The following is a 20,606-nucleotide window of genomic DNA, read 5'->3' as shown; positions in this document are numbered from 1 at the left end:
TTTTATATTCATTGGTATTTTGCCTGCATATACCTCTGTAGGTGTCAGAAGACTGGGAACTAGAGTTATAGACAGATGTGAGCTGCCATGTGGGTGCTGGGAATCGAACCTATATTCCCTAGAAGAGCAGCTCAATTGCTGAGCCATCTCTCCAGGCCCAGTTCTATGAATTTTTAATCAAACATAAATCTACATTTTAATATTACACAAATATCCTCAATTACCCAACAATGTTTATAAGACAAAATTTAATGAAAATTGGTCAGTGGGTATATATAATCCATGGTGCTAGCCATATGCAACTGTTACAGAAATGTAAACCAGTGGATGGTGAAAAAACGTTACATATTGTCATCATCTGATTCATCTTCTTCCTTCAAAGATTCCTATTAAAAGAAAAAAAGAGTTTTAAGTTTTTCATTTTGGTATATCCTATGGAACCTGCATTTTAAACATCTGTAATTATAAATTATTTATACCTGAAAAATACCACATTTAAAGATAATCCAATACGTCTATCTTGCCCTATGGATAAAAGCATTAAATGTCCTGGAGGGAAAAACCTGGACTTTTCTTTGTTTCATCCCCGCCCCCCATGCCCCTGCAATCCCCTTTTTCTTTCTGGTTTTTAGAGACAGGGTTTCTGTGTTGCCCTGCCTAACCTAGAACTTGCTTTGTAGACCAGGCTGGCCTTGAACTGAGAGAGGCTCCTGCCTTTGCTCCCTACTGCTGTGAATACAGGTGTGCACCACCATGACCAGTAACACTGAACTTTTCAAGCAGACAACTCCTTTTTTCAAAGAGGCAAAACACCAACAACAAAAGATAAAAAAAAAGTTTAGAGTTAGGACAAATCTATCCCCACCAGAGATAACCTAAAAAACAGTTTACCCTTACTTCAAACAAACATCAACCAAATTACTTTATGACTCAGAACAATGTTTATGTTGTTGCTTACCTTGGCATATTTCTCTGCTTCCTCTCTTATATCTTTGGGAACAATTTCATGTCTTCCTTTAGTTACTATAAAATAAAACCATATATTAAAAATGAGGATTATAATTTATAATACTGTGAACTCTCCCTAATCTACAAATACATAGGGTTCATTTCCTGTTGTTTCCTCCCCCAAAATAATCATTATTCACAAGGTGAACAAACTTACTTAAACAGTAAGTTTGACTTATAAATCTTGACAAGGAGATAAGACATCATATAGATGTTTCTTTGAGAACTATTCACAACATCAGTTATTGCATAGAATTCTTTCATTATCTTGTCTTAAAGTGCAAATTAACTCTAGAACAATAAATGTACAAATGTTACTTACATTCACCAACCCAGCTGAGCTCTAGTTCAAAAGCTTTATCCTTAACTTCATCATGTACTATGTAAATTCTTCAACAGAAAAGAAATTAACACAATATTGGTCAAGTCCAAATAAAAATTCTATAAACAGTGAGTATAAAGTAGACATTGTGTGCCTGGTGTTATTTATAAAATGATATACTCTCCTGTTCAACATTAGAAAAGACAAGTTAGGAACTGGAGAGATGGCTCAGTTGTAAGATCACTTGGGTTTGGTTCTCAGCATGTACAATGTTGACTTAGAACCCATCTCTAACCCATCTCCCCAATCCAAAACCCTCTCCAGTCTCTTCAGGTACCACATACAGACATGGTACATGCAAGCAAAACATAGAAAATAGAAGGTTCTTTTCTTTAAAATGGCAAATTACACAGGATTGAGACACTCCTACAAATACGGATCTACTTCTCTTTCTCAAGTTCTGTTTATTTTGATAATGTTTTAAAGCTTCAAATAAAAGACATCTCAGAAAGAAAGCAGATTCAAATTAGAAAGACAATCATGAACTATGCCTTTCTTTCTTTCTTTCTTTCTTTCTTTCTTTCTTTCTTTCTTTCTTTCTTTCTTTTTTTTCTTTTTGGTTTTTCAAGACAGGGTTTCTCTGTATATCCCTGGCTGTCCTGGAACTCACTCTGTAGACCAGTCTGGCCTCGAACTCATAAATCAACCTACATCTGCCTCTCAAGTGCTGGGATTAAAGGTGTGTGTCACCACTGCCTGGCAAAGTATGCTTTTTCAAGATACCCATTTTTTTCTATTCGTATACAAGTATTTCAGAAACTAACCAATAATTTAAACCATCTGACCAGGTAGTTTAAATGCCACTCAAACTGGTTCTTATAATACATTACAAACAAGAAGCCACATAACCAATTACAGTAACAGTAAACAATTGAGCTAGCAGCAATGGCGCATTCCTGTAATCCCAGGAGGTTAAAGCAGGAGGATCCTGAATTTGAGGCTGTCCTCAAAATGACAAAAACCTCCCTGTCATAGAAAAACAAAGCTTTCTGTTTCCTTACTTACTTTTAGAAGCTCTGCTAAAGCCTTGCCATATAATACAAGACAGTACCTCAGTTACAGGATGAAAGGATGGCTTTCTGAAGAGGAACAAGTACCACCAATCACAAACGTATGAAAGGTGCCAAAGGGCTGACTTCCAACAGGAACTTCAAAGACTACTTCAGCAACAGACCCTGGATTGTACCATACTCAAAGTATTTTAAGGAATCTTTCACTTTCCAATGTAATATGGTTCTATTTTGTTTGTTTGTTTGTTTTTTGGAGACAGGGTTTCTCTGTATAGCCCTAGCTGTCCTGGAACTCACTCTGTAGACTAGGCTGCCCTCGAACTCAGAAATCTGCCTGCCTCTGCCTCCCAAGTGCTGGGATTATACGTGTGGGCCACCACTGCCCGGCGTACGTAATATGGTTCTTAGCTGATTTTAAAAAGGAAGACTGCTGCATAACAGACAGTAATGAAGAGAGATGAGTTCTGGCAAGAATGGAAACAATAAGAAACAAAGTCCCTCTGTGAGAGATTATAAGCATCATCTCTTATGATAGAAACCAGATTTTTCCTTGTTTGTATTATCAAATGCAAACCTGAAAGATTAGATTACATAAAGAGCCAACTCAGTAAGTTTGTTCATGTAGTTTACCTAAAAAGGCAGCTAGAAAGCGACTACTCTACACAATATTTTACCACAAGTGTCTGCATAATTTAATCTAAATCTAATTTTTTGGTTTTTGTTGAGTTCCTGGGATAAGGATTTCTCTGTATAGTCCTGGCTGCCCTGGAAATTGCTCTGTAGACCAGGCTCGTCTCCAACTCACAGAGATCCTCCTGCCCCTGCCTCCTGGAAGTTGCGACTGGCCTACAATACTGCTCCTGACAAATTAATAAATGCTTTCTGAATTTTCACTCAGCAGGTCTTCTGACTTCACTGCTTACTATTCACAACTTGTTACACCGGACTCACCATCTACCTGTAATGCAAAGCCTCAAGCTGTTGAGGAGGTTTTGTTAAAAGAACTTATATGATAAATGTTATGATAAACTAGAAAACACTAAAGAACAGCCAGCTTCACAATCCCATACAGAAATAGCTACAAACCTAAAGAGAAAGCTAGTGATGCTAAGTGTACGGCTTGACACCAGAACAGTGTGTGTGTGAGGCCCATGTTCAATTCTAACAACACATATACACAGTGGTTAAACAGTTGTGTAAGAAACGTTTTTTGGATTTATTTACTTTTATGTATATGAATGCTTTGCTTGTATGTGTATGCAAGCTTGTTGCTCTTGGAGGTCGGAAGAGGAATAATCCCAGGTCTCCTATAACAGCAAGTGCCACTGAGCCATTTCTCCAGCCCTGTAAGCATTGAAAAGTAGTTTCTAAATGTCTACTATGCTCTTTTCCAGTCTTTGAGAAGACATTAAATTTCCCGTCATGGGAGCATATGCTTTTAATCCCAGCAAATGTAGAAGCAGGAATCTTATTTAGAAGCAGGAAATGTAGAAGATGGATCTTCTTTTGGTTTCTAGGGCTATATCATGTACCTTCTGCTTCTAAATAAAAATAAAGATGTAATTTGAATACACTCAGCTAAAGGTGTATCTCAGTGGTAGTGCATACACATGCTTATTAACATATTCAAAGCCCTGAGTTCCCAGGACACACACCCCACACATAAAAAGAAAATTTTCACATATAATAGCCTCTTAAGAATTTACACAAAGATTAAGTCATGTAAGGTTTTTCTTGTGGATGGCAGATAAAATCTCAAACAACTTACATTTTTGCAACTTCTTTAACTACATCACGGCAAGTCATTTCCTTCATCTGTAAGAAAAGCATACTAATTAATTATGTCATGTATAAAGACCAGGAGTGGTGATGCACATCTTTAGTTGCAGCACCTGGGAGACTGACAGGTCTCGAGAATTTGAGACCAGCCTGGTCAACATAGCAAGTTTCAGGACAGCCAAGGGTACATAAAGGGTACGTATAGATCCTGTCTCAAAAAAGAAAGGAAGGGAGGAAGAAATGGGTTAAGTTCCTATTTGCTTAAGTATTTTCATAAGTTAGTATTAATCACCAGGGCTCTTTTTCTTTAGCAATTGACAGTAACCTACTTACTTAATTATATAGGTGGTAATGAACTGACAGGTGTACGCTATGAACTGAACCAGGTCCTCTGCAAGAATAGTGAGTATCCTTAACCACTGAGCCATCTCTCTAGCTCCAGGGACACCTTTTAAATTAACAACAATTAAAGGCTGTCGAGATGGCTGAACATGTACGGCAAATGCCACAAAGCCTGATAATCTGAGCCTGAGTACAGGACCCATATGATGAGCTATTTTCTAACCTCCACTCATAAGCCATTGTATGCATGTACCCACAAGATTAGATAAGACATTTCTTCTTCTCTCTCTTCCCGCTTAGCCTCTTCTCTTCTTATCTTTACTTTCTCCTCATTCCTTTACCCCCTCCCCGTGTAGATGGCCGGCCTCTATTTTCCTATCTCTTCTCTCTCCTTTCTATAATAAAACATCTTACAACCAAACACACACACACACACACACACACACACACACACACACACACACACACAAAGTAAGTAACAAAATTTGAGAGTCTCACTGTGTATCTCCTAGCTGGCCTCAAACGTAATAGAAAGGTTCCTGCTTCTGCCTCCAATGTTCTGGGATTAAACGCATGCCCAGATAAAACATTTTTTAACAGTAAAATTAAGCAAGTTATCAAAGGAATATTTTATATATTATATTAAAGGAATTATATTTCCTCTTATTTCATGGAAGATAAAAGTACAAAGCAAAAGTAGGAAAAAGAAAGGAGGAAAAAAAATAAGATGCCAAAGGCAGGAGCGGTGGCTCAATGGATAGTGGCATATCCCACCGTCCCTGGGCTTCTAGGAGCTCACCATGGAAACTGTGCTCCTGCATATGCACACACAAAGGTAAACAATGAAACTTAAGAGCTGGGCGGTGGTGGCGCACGCCTTTTTTAATCCCAGCACTTGGGAGGCAGAGGCAGGTGGATTTCTGAGTTTGAGGCCAGCCTGGTCTACAGAGTGAGTTCCAGGACAGCCAGGGCTATATAGAGAAACCCTAATTCAAAAAAACCAAAAAACAAACAAACAAACAAACAAGCCAAACAATGAAATTTTAAAAAAATATGGAAAACAAAAGCTTATTTACCAGCCAGGGTCACACAGTGAGGCCTGTCTCAAAAAACAAAAACGACTACAACAACAAAAAGTTGTTAAAATAGAAATCATGAATTATCCCATCAACTGGAATCCCATGAACAGATAATTAGAAATGAGGAGAAACACCTATTTAAGTGTTTAGCTGAGTTGTTTGAATACTGCAGCCATTAGAAGAAACTGGCTAGTGTGATGGCACAGCTGGGACCTCAGCACTGGGGGCGCGGAGGGACAAGGGAGGGTGGAATTGGAACTTTACTGACAGGTTTAAAACAGTTTGCGCAAATCTGTTTTTTATTTTTCAGATACTAAAGGGAGGAAAGATTATAATACTCATAGTGGTTTGAGTTGTGAAATGAGATTTAGTTATGTTGTAATGTCTCGTTTGTTTTCTCTTGAGGACAAGCACCCATGTCAGGCAGCTCACTGCCATCACCTGTCATTTCAGCTCTAGGCAGGGAGGAAACTCTGGCCTCCACAGGAAACTGCATTCATGCGTGTACATTCCCATGCATATAATTACAAATAAAACTTTTGCAAGTTCACATAACAAAGGCAGACAATAGTCAAAGTATTTGGGAAAACCAGGTTTTAAATAAAATATTCTAATTACTAATAGCTGAACATCTGGCTTGTGGGTAAGTAGAAAGTGGATAGTTTTAATCTGAAATAAGATCTCACTGTATAGTCCAGACTGGCTTCTAAACTTGCAGCAATCCTCCTGCCTCAGCCTCCTGAATTACAGAACTACAGGGGTACATCATTAAGCCATATCTAAAGTGGGTAGTTTTCAACTTCACACTTTTTCTAGACACAAAGTAAGAAAACCACACTTGAACAGATACTTGTATTTTTAGATTAAAAGCTGTGTCACAAGACAAGATGTAAAAGAAAAACAAAACACAAAGCCTTATTGCAGTTCATCTAGAATGGACTTCAAAATTTTTTGTAACAATATATATAAAAAGTTGTTTGAGGAACTGGAAAGATGGCTCAAGGGTTAATTGTACTTAATATTCTTGCAGAGGGACCAGGTTCAGTTTGCAGCATTTACAAATGGCTTACAACCATCACTAACTATTGCCATCCCTGATACTTTCTTTGGGCCTCATTGGGTATTAGAAACATATGTAGTATAAAGACATGCACACAGGCAAAACCCTTATACACAAAAAATAAACTTCTATACTTTACCTGAAGCTTTTCTATTTCTGTCTTTGCAGCTTGCCTGGCTTTGCCAATGGCACAGCCCCAGTAACCCTATTTAAAAAGGAAAGGATGAAAAAAGCAATTAATATATACTTTCTGACTTTAAAAGAAGAATCTAAGTTGCGGTTGGAGAGGTGGCTCAATAGTTAAGAGCACATCGTGTTTTTGTGGAAGACCCATATTTAAATCCTAGCACCTACATGATTGTTTATGAACATCTGTAATTCTAGTTCCAGGGGATCCAGTGTCATCTTCTAACCTTTGCAGGCACCAAGCACACACAAGGTACACACACATGCAGACAGAACATATACACACAAAGACACACGAAAAAAGAATAAATCTAACTTCAAAAAATTTAGGTTTTGCCCCCATTCCCATGCTAGATTTCCAACTGAAGGCCTTGCAAATCCCAGGCCTGATCTACCACTGAGCATCGTGTTACCATATATTCACATTAAGATGTAATACAATGATGAGACAATCACACACAATCAAAATACTGTGTTTACTAGGTTGCTCTTATAAAGAGCATACTAAAAGTCAGTCATAAGTTTTCTCTGCTTCATAACATGATTGTTAATATAAAAATTACTTTCCTTAAATAAATGAGGATTTTATTTATCCTTAAATGCTGTGGATTGAAGCCAAGGCCTCACACGTGGTAGGCAAACATCTAACCATTAGACTCTCCCTAGGTGTTTCTTTTACTCTGAGACCAGGTCTTCAGTACGTTGTCAAGATCTTTTTGTGACAGCCAAGGCTGGCCTTGAATTTGTAATCCTCTTGCCACTTCCTCCCCTCAACGCAGAAGCTGGGGCTACTGGTCTATCACTACGCCTCGCTTTAACAGAGTTTAAATAAAATTTTATATAATCCAAGTGAGATAATAAGCAATTAATACCATTTAACTACAAAAAAATTAAATAACTTAAAAAATGTACTCACATATGAAACACCTGATGGGTCAATCATATAGAGCTGTGCACCATCATTCGCACTGTAAGACCCCAACATGAAACTGCATAAAAACAAAGAGTTTAGAACAGTTCTTAATACCATTTGTACAGAAGACCACTGTGGTGAAACTGAATTAGATTTTCTCGGATAAATTGCTAACATAACTTATGGTAAGTTCTTTTTGATAAGACACCTATAATAAAAACTGCTAGCCAAGCAGTGGTGGCGCACGCCTTTAATCCCAGCACTTGGGAGGCAGAGGCAGGCAGATTTCTGAGTTCGAGGCCAGCCTGGTCTACAGAGTGAGTTCCAGGACAGCCAGGGCTCCACAGAGAAACCCTGTCTCAAACCAAAAAAGAAAAAGAAAACTGCTAAACTATTAAAGTACAGTACTCAAAATCCATGTGACTTGTTTGCTTAGTCAGCCTTTCTTATGAAACTTTATTCTGCAATGTCAGAAATAGAGCAAAAGAATTACAGACAGGTGATGAGAAACAAGTAAAAGGCCCAATGAGCAAAGTTGCTGCACAATAAACAGCCAAGGGAACAATTTCTGCTGAGATGCAGCCTACATTTGATTCCCTAGTATTCCTCTTGTTATTTTTCTGCAATGGTCAGAAATGGCTCAATATCTTCATATGCTCAACAAATTAAAATTAGGTTGCTAAATGATCACAACCAATTTTCTGAAACTATTTCTTTTACTTTAGAAAACTGAGCCTTATTTTAGCTTAGCACATCATGTGGATCATCTTAGGAGCCAACAATGCCAATCAGTACCTAGCCTTTTCCCTTCCAAACTGATGTAATTCCTCATTCAGAATACATAAATATATATTTAATTTAAAACTCCTTGCACATGTCCTTTTGGATTTGTCGCCCTCTGCCCTCTGCACATGTGTAGTATCATCCATCTCCACATACCTTTCTACTGCCTCTGCACTCCCTAAGTGCCACGTTTCACACCAGCACAGAACCCACTCTTCACCCATCCCCCAGTATTTCATGTGTCTTTCTTTGTCACCTTTGCAGAAACAGACCACACCTTGATGGCTGTCCCACCACATTCAGTACCAATGCGGGAATCCTATCATTTCATTTCTAAGGTTTGTTTCATCAGTGTGACATCTGTGTCCCACCATTAAGAACTGATAATTACGATATATGGTCAAAAAATCCATTATTCATAGAAAGGAGCTGATGAACGTGGAACTCAGTTACAATGAAAGGCAATATACGAAGTCAAAAGAGAGGTTCCAAGAGTAATTAGAGTAAAACCTTTAACTAATTTAACAAATGCCCTACTAGTTCTAATGATTGAAAACTCAGGTTTTCAATAGATCTTTCATTTCTGTATTTAAATATGGCTGATAAGCAACTTAAAAGGCAGAACTACATGTATATAAAGATACTTTGTATGATAAAGCACGGCCAACTAAATTTTGTTTTCTTGACTTTACTTAGGGTCAGTCTCTTGTATCCAGGTTGGCCTTAAACTGTGTATCTAAGAATAACTTGTGATCTTCCCACTGATACCTCTTGAATCCCCAAATTACAGACACAGCATGCATGCCTAGCTTATGAGCTGTTAGGAAGCACCCTACTGAGTTACAGCTCCAACCAATAATCACTTCATTTCAAATATAGTCCTAACAGTTCTCCCAAGAGCCCTTATAGCAATATAGAACACCATTACACTTCTTTTTTTTGTTTTGTTTTGTTTTGAAGATTTACTTATTTATTATATGTAAGTACACTGTAGCTATCTTCAGACACTCCAGAAGAGGGAGTCAGATCTCATTACAGATGGTTGTGAGCCACCATGTGGTTGCTGGGATTTGAACTCACGACTTTTGGAAGAGCAGTCAGTGCTCTTACCTGCTGAGCCATCTCACCAGCCCCACCATTACACTTCTTGCTGTAAATGAATCCCCTCTTTCTCTAGTCACATGTCACTTGAACAATAGAAGCGCAACTAGGTGTTTAAACAGCTGTACCTCCTGTCAAGAATCGATGACTTAGCTACAGAGCATTTATTATAATCAGACTAAAATCATAATTACAAGTTCTTTTTTTTTTTTTTTTTTGGTTTTTCGAGACAAGGTTTCTCTGTAGCTCTGGCTGTCCTGGAACTCACTCTGTAGACCAGGCTGGCCTCAAACTCAGAAATCCACCTGCCTCTGCCTCCCAAGTGCTGGAACTAAAGGCGTGCGCCACCATCGCCCGGCTAATTACAAGTTCTTCCCGCCTTCAAGACTACTATAATTCCTTTCACTATTCCAACAGTTGTTACGGTTGTTTTTGTTTTTTGAGACAGGACTCATTATGTAGCCCAAGCTGGCCTTGAACTTGTACCATCCTCTTGCCTCAGCCTCCTGAGGACTGGGATCATGAACATGTAACATCACACTCAGCTTTTATGTATACTTTCAATGGTTGCCTACTACGTCTTGGTGGAATTTGTATTTCAATATGTCCAAGAGGCTAACCTGAGAACTGGAGCGATGTCCCAGCTAGGAGAGTGCTTGTTGTACAAGCATGATGACCTGAGTTTGGATTGCCAGCATTCCCATAAAAGCTGAGTGTACACATGCACAGTAGTGGGACAGACATTTTTAATAAAAGGTTAATTCATGGAGAAAAATAACTGCTGTATAAATTTGACTTAAATGTTTCACAAAACGTCATACCTGCAGCCAAAAGGTCTGACAGCACTGTAGAGTGTGTAAGCGTGCACATACATGGCCACTCTGTCTGCGAGGTGCTGGGAGGGAAAGACTTCATTAGTGCATTTCCAAGACTGTTCAAAACATGTAACAACATATATTTGTCAACTTACCTTTAGAGGAATATTATAGCCAAAGTTAGACCTAAAGTTGGACGCTTCTTCTCTTGCTATGTCTGCTAATGAACGAGCATCTGCCAACAAACCTGCAACTGCCTGGAGAAAAAAGGAACAATTTAACAGACATTCCTATAAGAAACCACAGGCAAATAGTTTATTATTAGCTTATCTAATAGTTTTTTAAAAGAAGTATCAAATGCTATCTTTGATTAACAGTCTTTAAAAGGCATTTCGATGACAAGTATAGAAAGAAGAAATTAGGCCTTAAAACTTTCTCTACCCCTTTCAGTGTCTAACATTTTGCCAAATTCTGTGTAACTTGCCTTGAACCTGGGATCCTCCTGCCTCAACCTCCTGAGTAACTGGCATTACAGGCATGAGCTACCATGCCCAACCAATTTCTAAATATGAAGAATGCCAACAGCTTGATGGCTTTGAGCATCTAGAATAGGATTTAACTTTTTCTGCCCTCAAGTGCCTACTGTAAAGGACTACATAACTGCCTTCTACCAGTTTTCTTTTGACACATCTCAACATCACAAGCACAAGCAATAAATCTGTTCAGGACACCTGTTAGCTCATCTGTAAAAGTGGAATGGTCAGGATTAAATGATCTAAATTATGTGAAGGGCCCATACCGTAACACTAGCACACAAGCTGTTTTCTTCCCATTCAGACAGCAGAGTGAGGACAGTTCAGTATGTTTTTACTACGGCAGTTCCTACGGAATAAAGCATCATCTCCACACGCTGCCTTCAGTGCATACTAGGAGCTTATTTATGGTCTGGCTTACACTTGAGCTTACACAGCAGCTTCAGGACTTAGCTAGATGCCTAAGGAGCTATTCATGTGCACTCGTCCTTTCACTTTACAGCATTTCTTCTCCCTGTACCTAACTATAAAATGTTCTGATGATGCATCCCATGATAGATGCAAAAAAGCTTAACATCCTTTGCCTCCTAAATAGTTATCATCCCCTGCTGATCTACGTTGTTGAGATCTCATTTCTATATCCTCCACAGCATCCTCTCATCTTTAAAACAACTAGTGTTTTCTTGCCACCAGTAAGGTTATGAATTCTTTTAAACATTGAGTTGATCAAAACACAGTAATAAACTTATTACTGTGGCTGCTCACATCATATATTACTGCCTTAATAATAAAGAAATGAATGAACTCTTAAAACAGACTTTAGTGTACTTTGGTTATATCAAAAGAAATTGAAGAAAACAAAGATGAACATTTTAAAGTGTGATCTCACCATTCCAACATGTCGATCAACATTAAAAAGACGTTTATTGGAGCCTTCTTCATAAAGTTTAGAAAGGACTAGTTTTTCTACCCCAAACACAACACCGTCTTTACATCTGATCCCAATAGCTGTACTGAAACAAGAAGAATTTTTTTTAGCTGAAATAGAAGAAACTAAGATTTAAAAAAAAAAAAAAAAAAAAAAAAAAAAAAAAAAAAAAAAAAAAAAAAAAAAAAAAAATCAAAGGATTGACTACAGCTCAGATAATAAGAGTGATTGATAGCCCAGTTGAAACAGTGGTAGATTCAGTCCCCAGCACCATAGAACCAATACAAAAGGCTGTGAGTACATTTGCAATCCTGGCATCTGGGAGATGGAGGCAAGAGCTTCAGACGTTCAAGGTCATAAGGAGTACCTGGAGGCTGGAGGCAACCTGGGCTGTCTTTGTCTCAAGGCTAACTTAGGACTGGAGATGATAGCTTACTTGGTAGTGTTTGCCAACACCACACAGAAACTAGGCATAGTGGTATATACCTATCATCCCAGCACTAGAGGCAAGAGGATTAGAAGCTCAAGGTCGGGCTGGAGAGATGGCTCAGCGGTTAAGAGCACTGACTGCTCTTCCAGAGGTCCTGAGTTCAAATCCCAGCAACCACATGGTGGCTTACCACCATCCATAATGAGATCTGATGCCCCTTTCTGGTGCATCTGAAGACAGCTACAGTGTACTTACATATAATAAACAAATAAACCTTTAAAAAAAATTTAAAAAAAAAAAAAAGAAGTTCAAGGTCATCTTCTGCTACATAGTGAGTTGTTAAAAATAAATAAAATACAATTATTTACGGCATGTAAAATATTTTTAAACATGTATTTTTGTTGTTAAATTTGGCAGTACTTTATTGGATTTATCTATATTCCTTGTGTACCTGCATGTGCGTGCTCTCAGAGTAATGTGGACAGAGGACACACCAAGGGACTTACTTCTTTCCTTTCACCATGTGGATCTCAGGGATCAAATTCAGGTCACCAGGATGTGGCAGGTGCCCCAAAGAGGGAGTCATCTTATTGGTCCACTTTAAAATATTTAAAACTAATGGCCAGGTGTAGTGGCACCCTGTCTCAAAGAACAGCAACAAAGAGACAGTCTTGCTATGTAGCCCTTGGCTGGCCTGGAACTCACAACAACCTGCCTCTGCTTTTCTCAAGTGCTGGGATTAAAGGTGCCTTGCACCCCAGGCCCAACAGATCCTGTCTCTTAAAAAAAAAGGGGGGGGGGGCTGTGGCACTTGCCTTTATTACTTTATTTCTAGCACTCTGGAGGCAGAAGCGGGAGAATTTTAATAAATTTGAGGCCAACCTGGAACTATGAGTTCCTGGACAGCCAGAGCTATTTGCATAGAGAAACCTTGTCTCAGAAACCAAAAATGAATGAACAAAAGGGTACATAACACATACAAGAAAAGATAAAGCTATATACAAACTAAAACTAATCTAAGTATTTTTCTTTATTTTGTTCATCTATTTCGTCTGCAATAAATATGTACTACTAGTAAATATACAAATCAATAAAATCTATGTTCTATTACAACTCAGCTCCTAATCTCAAGTAAAATATGGATAAACCACTGGGCAGTGGTGGCGCACGCCTTTAATCCCAGCACTTGGGAGGCAGAGGCAGGCGGATTTCTGAGTTTGAGGCCAGCCTGGTCTACAGAGTGAGTTCCAGGACAGCCAGGGCTACACAGAGAAACCCTGTCTCAAAAAACCAAATAAATAAATAGATAAATAAAATATGGATAAACCATTATGATGTCATTTTCAGATTAAAATATGTTTTGTTTTGTTTTGTTTCTGGCTGGTGTAGAAGAGCACTAGAAATCAAACCAGGCTTTGCATATGCTATGCAGCTGCTCTAAATCTCAGCTACATCCCTGGTCCTCTCTCTGATTTTCATTTCATTAACTTGTTATTAATGTTAATATGCAGCTATTATCAATTTTACAAAACTTACCATCTTTCTTTGAGTGCTAGGAACTACACTTTCCCTCCTGCATAGTCAGCATGTAGCACTAAGGTACCTCTCTAGCCCTACAGGGACCTGTCTTGCTTGTCTTTGTTGTGTTTCTTTCTATGTGTGGTGCTGGTTTCAAACCTGGGGCCTTGTGCATTCTAGGCAAGCACATTACCAATAAGCTACACTCTGAGCCCTTTCTAAGATCTTGTTTTTGTTTTGTTGGTTTTTCGAGACATGGCTTTTCTGTGTAGCCCTGACTGTGCTACTAGAACTGACTCTGTAAACTCGGGTGGCCTAGAACTTACAGAGATCCTCCTGCCTCTGCCTCCTGACTGCTGGGATTAAATCATGAGTGTATGCTACCATGGCTGGCTCTCCTGAGTATTTTTTAACTTAAGCTGGCTGAACCTGAATATGTAAACCTTATGTATAAAGCGAGCTAACAATTTACAACTATAAGCCATTTTAATAAATATCATCAGTAATGTTTATTAGTAATAATATTAGACAGTAAATAAATGAGCAGTGAATCCTTTATTATTGTTGTTAAGACCAATAAATTCTCCTGTCAATTTGTTCTTTTTTTGAGGAAAACTTTTTTTTTCTTTGTGTGGTGCTGAGAACAGAATATAAGACCCACACATGCCAGGCAGTACTACTAATCAGTACTGCATGAGCGAACTACATTACACTGGCTAATTTATACAGTAACTTTGGAAAACAATATTATAACATCTATTTAACATATGAAGACAGCTGGAGAGATGGCTCAGCAGTTAAGAGCATTGACTGTTCTTTCAGGTCGTGAGTTCAATTCCTAGCAATCACATGGTGGCTCACAACCATCTGTAATGGGATCCGACGCCCTCTTCTGGTGTGTCTGAAGAGAGCCTCAGTGTACTTACATACATGAAATAAATAAATCTTTAAAAAAAAACAAAAAACAAAAAACCCCCCAGAACCATATGAAGAACCTGAAGCAAAACAATTATATGCCCACGTAATGAAACAATAGTCAAACGCAGGTGTCTGCCCTTGGGCTTCTGCCAGCTCTTGTCTGTCTAGTTAGGAACATCTCTCAAAAATATACAGGGAGGCTGGAGAGATGGCTCAATGGTTAAGAGCACCGACAGCTCTTCTGGAGGTCCTGAGTTCCCAGCATTAAAGGCGTGCACCATGACCACCCAGCTGAAATAAATCTTTTTTAAAAAATTAAAAAAATAAAATACAGGGAGCCAGGGCTGGGGAAAGTCAGAACTATTATCTTAACAGAAGCAATGTAAACCTCTTTGCTATAAACTACATCTAATTTTCATCTTTTATTTCTAATATGTTAAGTAATGGTATAACCTATGGCCTGAACTAATAAATCTTTCTTGAGATTCTCCAATAATCTTTGAAAATATAAGATATATAATTCTGGGCAGAATGACACATCTATAATCCCAGAATTCAGAAGGTTGAAGCTGGAGGACTACAAGTTTTAAGGCCTAGGCTGCACATATGATATAGGCTAAGCCCTATGTCAGTTTGAGAATAAGAATGCAAAATAAAATAAACGTATAAAAGTTTGTGGGGCCGAGCGGTGGTGGCGCACACCTTTAATCCCAGCACTTGGGAGGCAGAGGCAGGCGGATTTCTGAGTTCGAGGCCAGCCTGGTCTACAGAGTGAGTTCCAGGACAGCCAGGGCTATACAGAGAAACCCTGTCTCAAAAAACCAAAAAAAAAAAAAAAAGTTTGTGGGGCTGGTAAGATGACTGACTGGATAGCCATGAAAACTGATCTTTGATCCCGTAACAGAAAAAAACAACAACAATCCACAAATTATCCTCTGATCTCAGCTCACACATGCACACACAGAGAAAATAAATAGATAAATCTTAGGCCTAACAACTTAGTCCTTACAGAAGAACTTTCATAGTTGGGCTCTTCAATGAGACCGAAAAGAAAAAGTACCCCTTTGTCTTTTCATAACCACTAGGAGCATATTTTCTTTCTTTTTTAAATTATGTAAATGCACTTGTTGGGTATGTACAAGACTGCAGGAGCCTGGAGAAGCTAGGAAGTCAGATTCCCCTGAGCTGCCACATAGGTCTGGGAACCAAATCAGGTCCTCTGCAAGAACAATACAGTCTTAACTGCTGAGCCATCCTCCGCACATAAGAGAATACTTTCAGAAAACAGAATCACAGCATATGTATTTCAAATATAGTGTTCTTAGCTACCTACTTGAATATTGCTAATTACTTATTTTGGTATTTCTTAAACTTAACAGGTACTTGTAGTGGCAAAGCACTTTCCTGTCATGTACTACAACACAAGAAAAGAAATTAATCACCTTTTGATATGAACACAGTCTTAAAATTATTAGCTTAAATGTTTCCTAACTGTTTAAACACCACATCCAGTTCATGGGGTACTAGAGGTCAAACCCAGAACTTTGTGCATACTACACAAACACTCTACTGATTGAGCTACATCCTCACATTTCTTTCTTTTTCCAAAACACTTATTTAAAAATTTTTCTTTAAGCTGGGCAGTGGTGGCATGCACCACTGAGACAGGATTTCTCTGTGTAGTCCCAGCTAACCTAGAACTGGCTCGTAAACCAGGCTGGCTACACAGACAAACCCTGTCTCGAAAAATCAAAAAATCAATCAATCAATAAATAATCTAACAGGCTGGCTCCCTGGTGACAGTGTATACTGCGAGTCTGCCTACCTGTCTGAGCCCTGGAACACAAATGTAGATGGAGGATCTACTCAAGGAGCTCTGAAGAGGACTACAAGGAGGCTGAACTTACTTCAGGGCATGATACGTGTTTATGCAAAAGTAACACAACAAAGTCTAAGTACAAAACATACAAAATAAGAGAGAATCCTGGTTAAAACACTCACTTCAAATAAAACAGGGCTTCTTACCTACTGTTTTCCACAGCCTTCATGGCATATTCAACTTGGAAAACTCTTCCATCAGGAGAGAACGTAGAGGCTGACAGGTCATACTAACAACAAAGAGAACAACAGTAAGTCTCTGCCAACAACAGTTAGATAATTTTTCTTTCTAAATCGCTCAAACACTAGGAATGAGTTATATCCTAACAGAAACTGCTTTGAAAAGAAAAGAAAACAAACAAACAAAAAAAACCCCAAAAACCCAAAACATGTTACAGCAGTTGCTCAGGGAAAACTACAACCTTAGATGGTACAGTGGTTAAGAGCACCTGCTGTTAATGCAGAGAACCTGGGTTGGTTTCCCAGCACTCACAGGGTTTAGAACTATCTGCAACTCCAGTTCCAGGGGATCCAATGCCCTCTTCTCACCTCCATGGGCATGTATAAGGTGCATATTATCATGCAGACAAAAAAACTCAGACACATAAAATAAATAAATCTAAAAATAAAATTTAAGTAATGGATGCAAATTTTAAGGTCAGAACTTTTTTTCACATAAAACCTTAAAGGAAAAAAAAAAAAGTATTGTTAGCTAAGCAATGGTGGCACATGCCTTAATCCCAGCACTTGGGAGGCAGAGGTGAGTAGATCTCTGAGTTTGAGGCCAGCCTGGTTTACAAAGTGATTTCCAGGACAGCCAGGGCTGTTATATAGAGAATCAACCCTGTCTCTAAAAACTAGTATCTATATCTATATATCTATATGAGAGGGGGTAGAAACAACATTAAAGTCAGATTATTTACATTTGTATCTGTGCCAGGAACCAATGAAAGACCCCGGGTTAAACAAATCATTAGCATTCAGCAATATTTAGTGCACATCTACTGAACTGAATCACCACATGGGAAGATAAAGATCATCACCCATTTATAAAGGTCTTTTACTTTCAAATCAGGAATCACAAATTTAGGTGGATCATACATTACAAATGTGATCATAGCCAGAACTAGGGTCAAACTAGGTTGGGGGAGTTGTTTACATTTTATTCTTTTTTTTCTCCAGATTTATTTATTTATTACATATACAGTGTTCTGCCTGAGTGTATACCTGATCTCATGATAGATGGTTATGATCCACCATATGGTTGCTAGAAACAATCAGTGCTTTTAACCTCTAAGCCATCGCTCCAGCCCCCCACATCTTATTCTTGATGCAATGACGTGTTGAACCAGAGAAGTTGTATGATCTAACTCATGTGCTTTGTCTGTTTAACACTTATTTATTGTGTGTGTGTGTACCGTGGCACACATCAAGAGGTCAAGGGACAACTTTCCAGAGTCCCTTTTCTCTTCCTACCTTGTGGGACCTAAGAATCGAACTCAGTATCTCAGAGACTGAGCTTAGGTGTTAAAATTAAGTCTTGGTGGCATTTCACAGGCCCAAATCCAAGTATTTAAAAATACCACTCTGAATCCCAGCACTTGGGAGACAGAGGCAGGCGGATTTCTGAGTTCAAGGCCAGCCTGGTCTACAGAGTGAGTTCCAGGACAGCCAGGGCTATACAGAGAAACCCTGTCTCGAAAAACCAAAAACCAAAAAAGAAAAGAAAAAGAAAAGAAAAAGCTGCTCTTCCAAAGGACTTGAGTTCAATTCTCAGCACTCACACAGTGGCTCACAACCACTTCAATAGCTTCAGTTCCAGGGGATCTGACACCCCTCTTCTGGCTTTGGATAGGCAACAGACACACATGTGGTACAACATACATACACATAAAAACTTCAAAAAAAATTTCACTCTGGCTTTGGGCTGAAACAAGTGTAGAGAGACAAGTGTGAGTATGGGGCTCAGATATTCCAAACAATGGTGGCTTTGACCACACAAAAGGAAAGGAAACAATCTTTTAGGAGTGCCATTAAATGTAAAACAAAACCATGCAGCTAGAAGTGTTGGCTGTCTAGTAGCACAAGGTGTGGGATTAATCCCTAGGCATAAAGGATCCCTATAAGAAAACACACAGATGTGTCAACGACAGCTCTTGGTGTAAAATAGAAAAGACAACTAACGGACTTTCATTTGAACAACCAGAATGGGACCATTCATTAAGCTGAAGACCACAGTAGATTGTCCATACAGAATTCATAATTAAATTAATACTTTCTTGCTGCACATCTAAGCAATAAGGATGGGTCAAGGCACTCACGAGGCAGGCACAGAAGAAGGCAGAGTTCTAGGCTAGCCGAAACTTCACAGTATGGCCCTATCTCAAACACTCCCCCCAGCCCCCACACACACGCGGTATTTTTTTAAATTGAATATAAGATTTGGAGCTCAATGGCTTGCCTACTATCTCTTGAAGCCCTATGTTGGCCTTCCCAACTGCCCAGCAGTAAGGTTTAAAAAAAAAAAAAAATCAAATGGTCCAAAATGACTGACAAATACTGGTATTTACAATTCTTAGGAGACAGCCAGAAAACAAGTCTTCAACAGTGAAACTTCCTAAAGCTCAGGATTATTTTCATACTAAAATATTCCACATGGTTTGACCATTGACAGACAATAACATTAATACAACTGCAAAGCCAATTTGCAGTGAGATATATTGTTGAGCACTTATCCCAAAAGTATTACATATTAATATCTCATAACCACTTAAATTATTCTAAGCATAAAGAACTCAAAACACAGTATGTGGGTTTAATTCTGAGCTTCAAATCTTTGTGTGTGTTCTGTTTTTAAGGCAGGGTTTCTTTGCATAGTCATGGTTGTCCTAGAACTCATTAAGTAGATCAGGTTAGCCTCGAATTCAGAGATCCTCCTATTTCTGCCTCCCAAGTGCTGGTATTAAAAGGGTGCGCCACACTTGGGGAACATCAAAATATCGGGAGAACAAGTATAGCCAAGAAACAAATTATTCATTGCCTCTACGAGCAAATAATCAAGATGTTAAGTAGTTGTATATGGAGACAAAGGAAAGGTGGGATAAATAACTGCACACACGGGGTGTAATTAGCCCCAACAAATTTTTTTTTTTTTTTTTTGCAACTCGCAAATCCTCAATACTCCTTAAAAATCTGAGGCACTTAGGTCCACAGATAAATCTTTAAATGCTTACATACTCGCTTAAAATAGATTGTTCGCGAAAAGCAGAACAAAGGGGAAAGGCAAAGAACTCATGAGATCGAGCCTTTCTTCTGGGTTGTGTCTCGACGTGTTTCCAGGGACTGTCCACTAACTAGGTTCTGTTAGGGAAGCCGAAGCGGGCCTGTGAGTCAGCAGCACCGCAGCACCTGCACAGGCGGGCGGCGGCCGCACGACGCGCTCGGGGATCGGGGCTGAGACTCTGCGACCAGCGGCGGCTCGCAGGGGCCTCTCGAGCGAGGGTCGAGCCGGGCGCTCACACTGGCGCAGGCCCGCGAGTTTCCACTTTCAGTTTCCTTACGCAGGGGATGAAAGTGACTCAGCACCCCGGGCTGTCGCTGCACCGGAGCGGACAGGACCATCCCGAGCCGCGGGCCACCGAGACCGAGGCCGCGGTTCTCCAGGACTCGGGCAGGGCCGGGTGTCCAGCGGCCCTCCGAGCCGCACCCGGGCTTCCTCACTGCTTCAGCCCCGAGTTGGAAAAGGCATCGCGGAGAGACTCACCCCAGTGCCAATGGAGCTCATGGTGCTGGCCCTGCAGGATACGGAACGCTTCCAGGCCTCAAGCGCCGCTCCCACGCCGCACACTGCGCAGGCTAGTAACAGGCTCGCCCATTGGCTGCTCTCTCCACCAATAGCCTTTCCTCTCGCGGCTTGTTCCGCGGGCTGGGAAGAAGATGGGGG

General features: G+C 39.5%; 2 protein-coding genes across 4 annotated transcripts in view; one reads left to right on the top strand and one right to left on the bottom strand.

Annotated features, from left to right (window-relative positions):
* LOC116080166 overlaps nucleotides 1–20,606 on the top strand; it is a 60,136-nt gene that overhangs the window by 21,003 nt on the left and 18,527 nt on the right. For both annotated transcript variants that reach the window (XM_031356449.1, XM_031356450.1), the window contains exon 6: nucleotides 20,228–20,517. In XM_031356449.1, the coding sequence (XP_031212309.1) occupies nucleotides 20,228–20,517 (290 nt within the window). The remainder of the gene's footprint in view (nucleotides 1–20,227; nucleotides 20,518–20,606) is intronic.
* Nucleotides 231–20,560, bottom strand: Psma3 (proteasome 20S subunit alpha 3). Of its 2 annotated transcripts, none has more exons than XM_031356447.1 (11): nucleotides 20,427–20,560; nucleotides 16,811–16,893; nucleotides 11,881–12,004; nucleotides 10,614–10,715; nucleotides 10,465–10,538; nucleotides 7,763–7,835; nucleotides 6,800–6,865; nucleotides 4,169–4,215; nucleotides 1,331–1,398; nucleotides 959–1,023; nucleotides 231–386 (listed from the first exon to the last, which is right to left on the bottom strand). In XM_031356447.1, the coding sequence occupies exons 1-11, from the start codon at nucleotides 20,445–20,447 to the stop codon at nucleotides 342–344; spliced, it is 768 nt and encodes a 255-aa protein (XP_031212307.1). In that variant the 5' UTR covers nucleotides 20,448–20,560; the 3' UTR covers nucleotides 231–341. The 2 variants fall into 2 exon arrangements, with proteins under 2 accessions (XP_031212307.1, XP_031212308.1); XM_031356448.1 differs by having other exon boundaries at nucleotides 11,881–11,999; nucleotides 20,427–20,466.

The sequence above is a fragment of the Mastomys coucha genome, unplaced genomic scaffold (assembly GCF_008632895.1).
Source record: "Mastomys coucha isolate ucsf_1 unplaced genomic scaffold, UCSF_Mcou_1 pScaffold6, whole genome shotgun sequence".
Lineage (NCBI taxonomy): Eukaryota > Metazoa > Chordata > Mammalia > Rodentia > Muridae > Mastomys > Mastomys coucha.
Note: the sequence above shows the minus strand (reverse complement) of the source record. Positions and strands in the feature narration are given on the sequence as shown.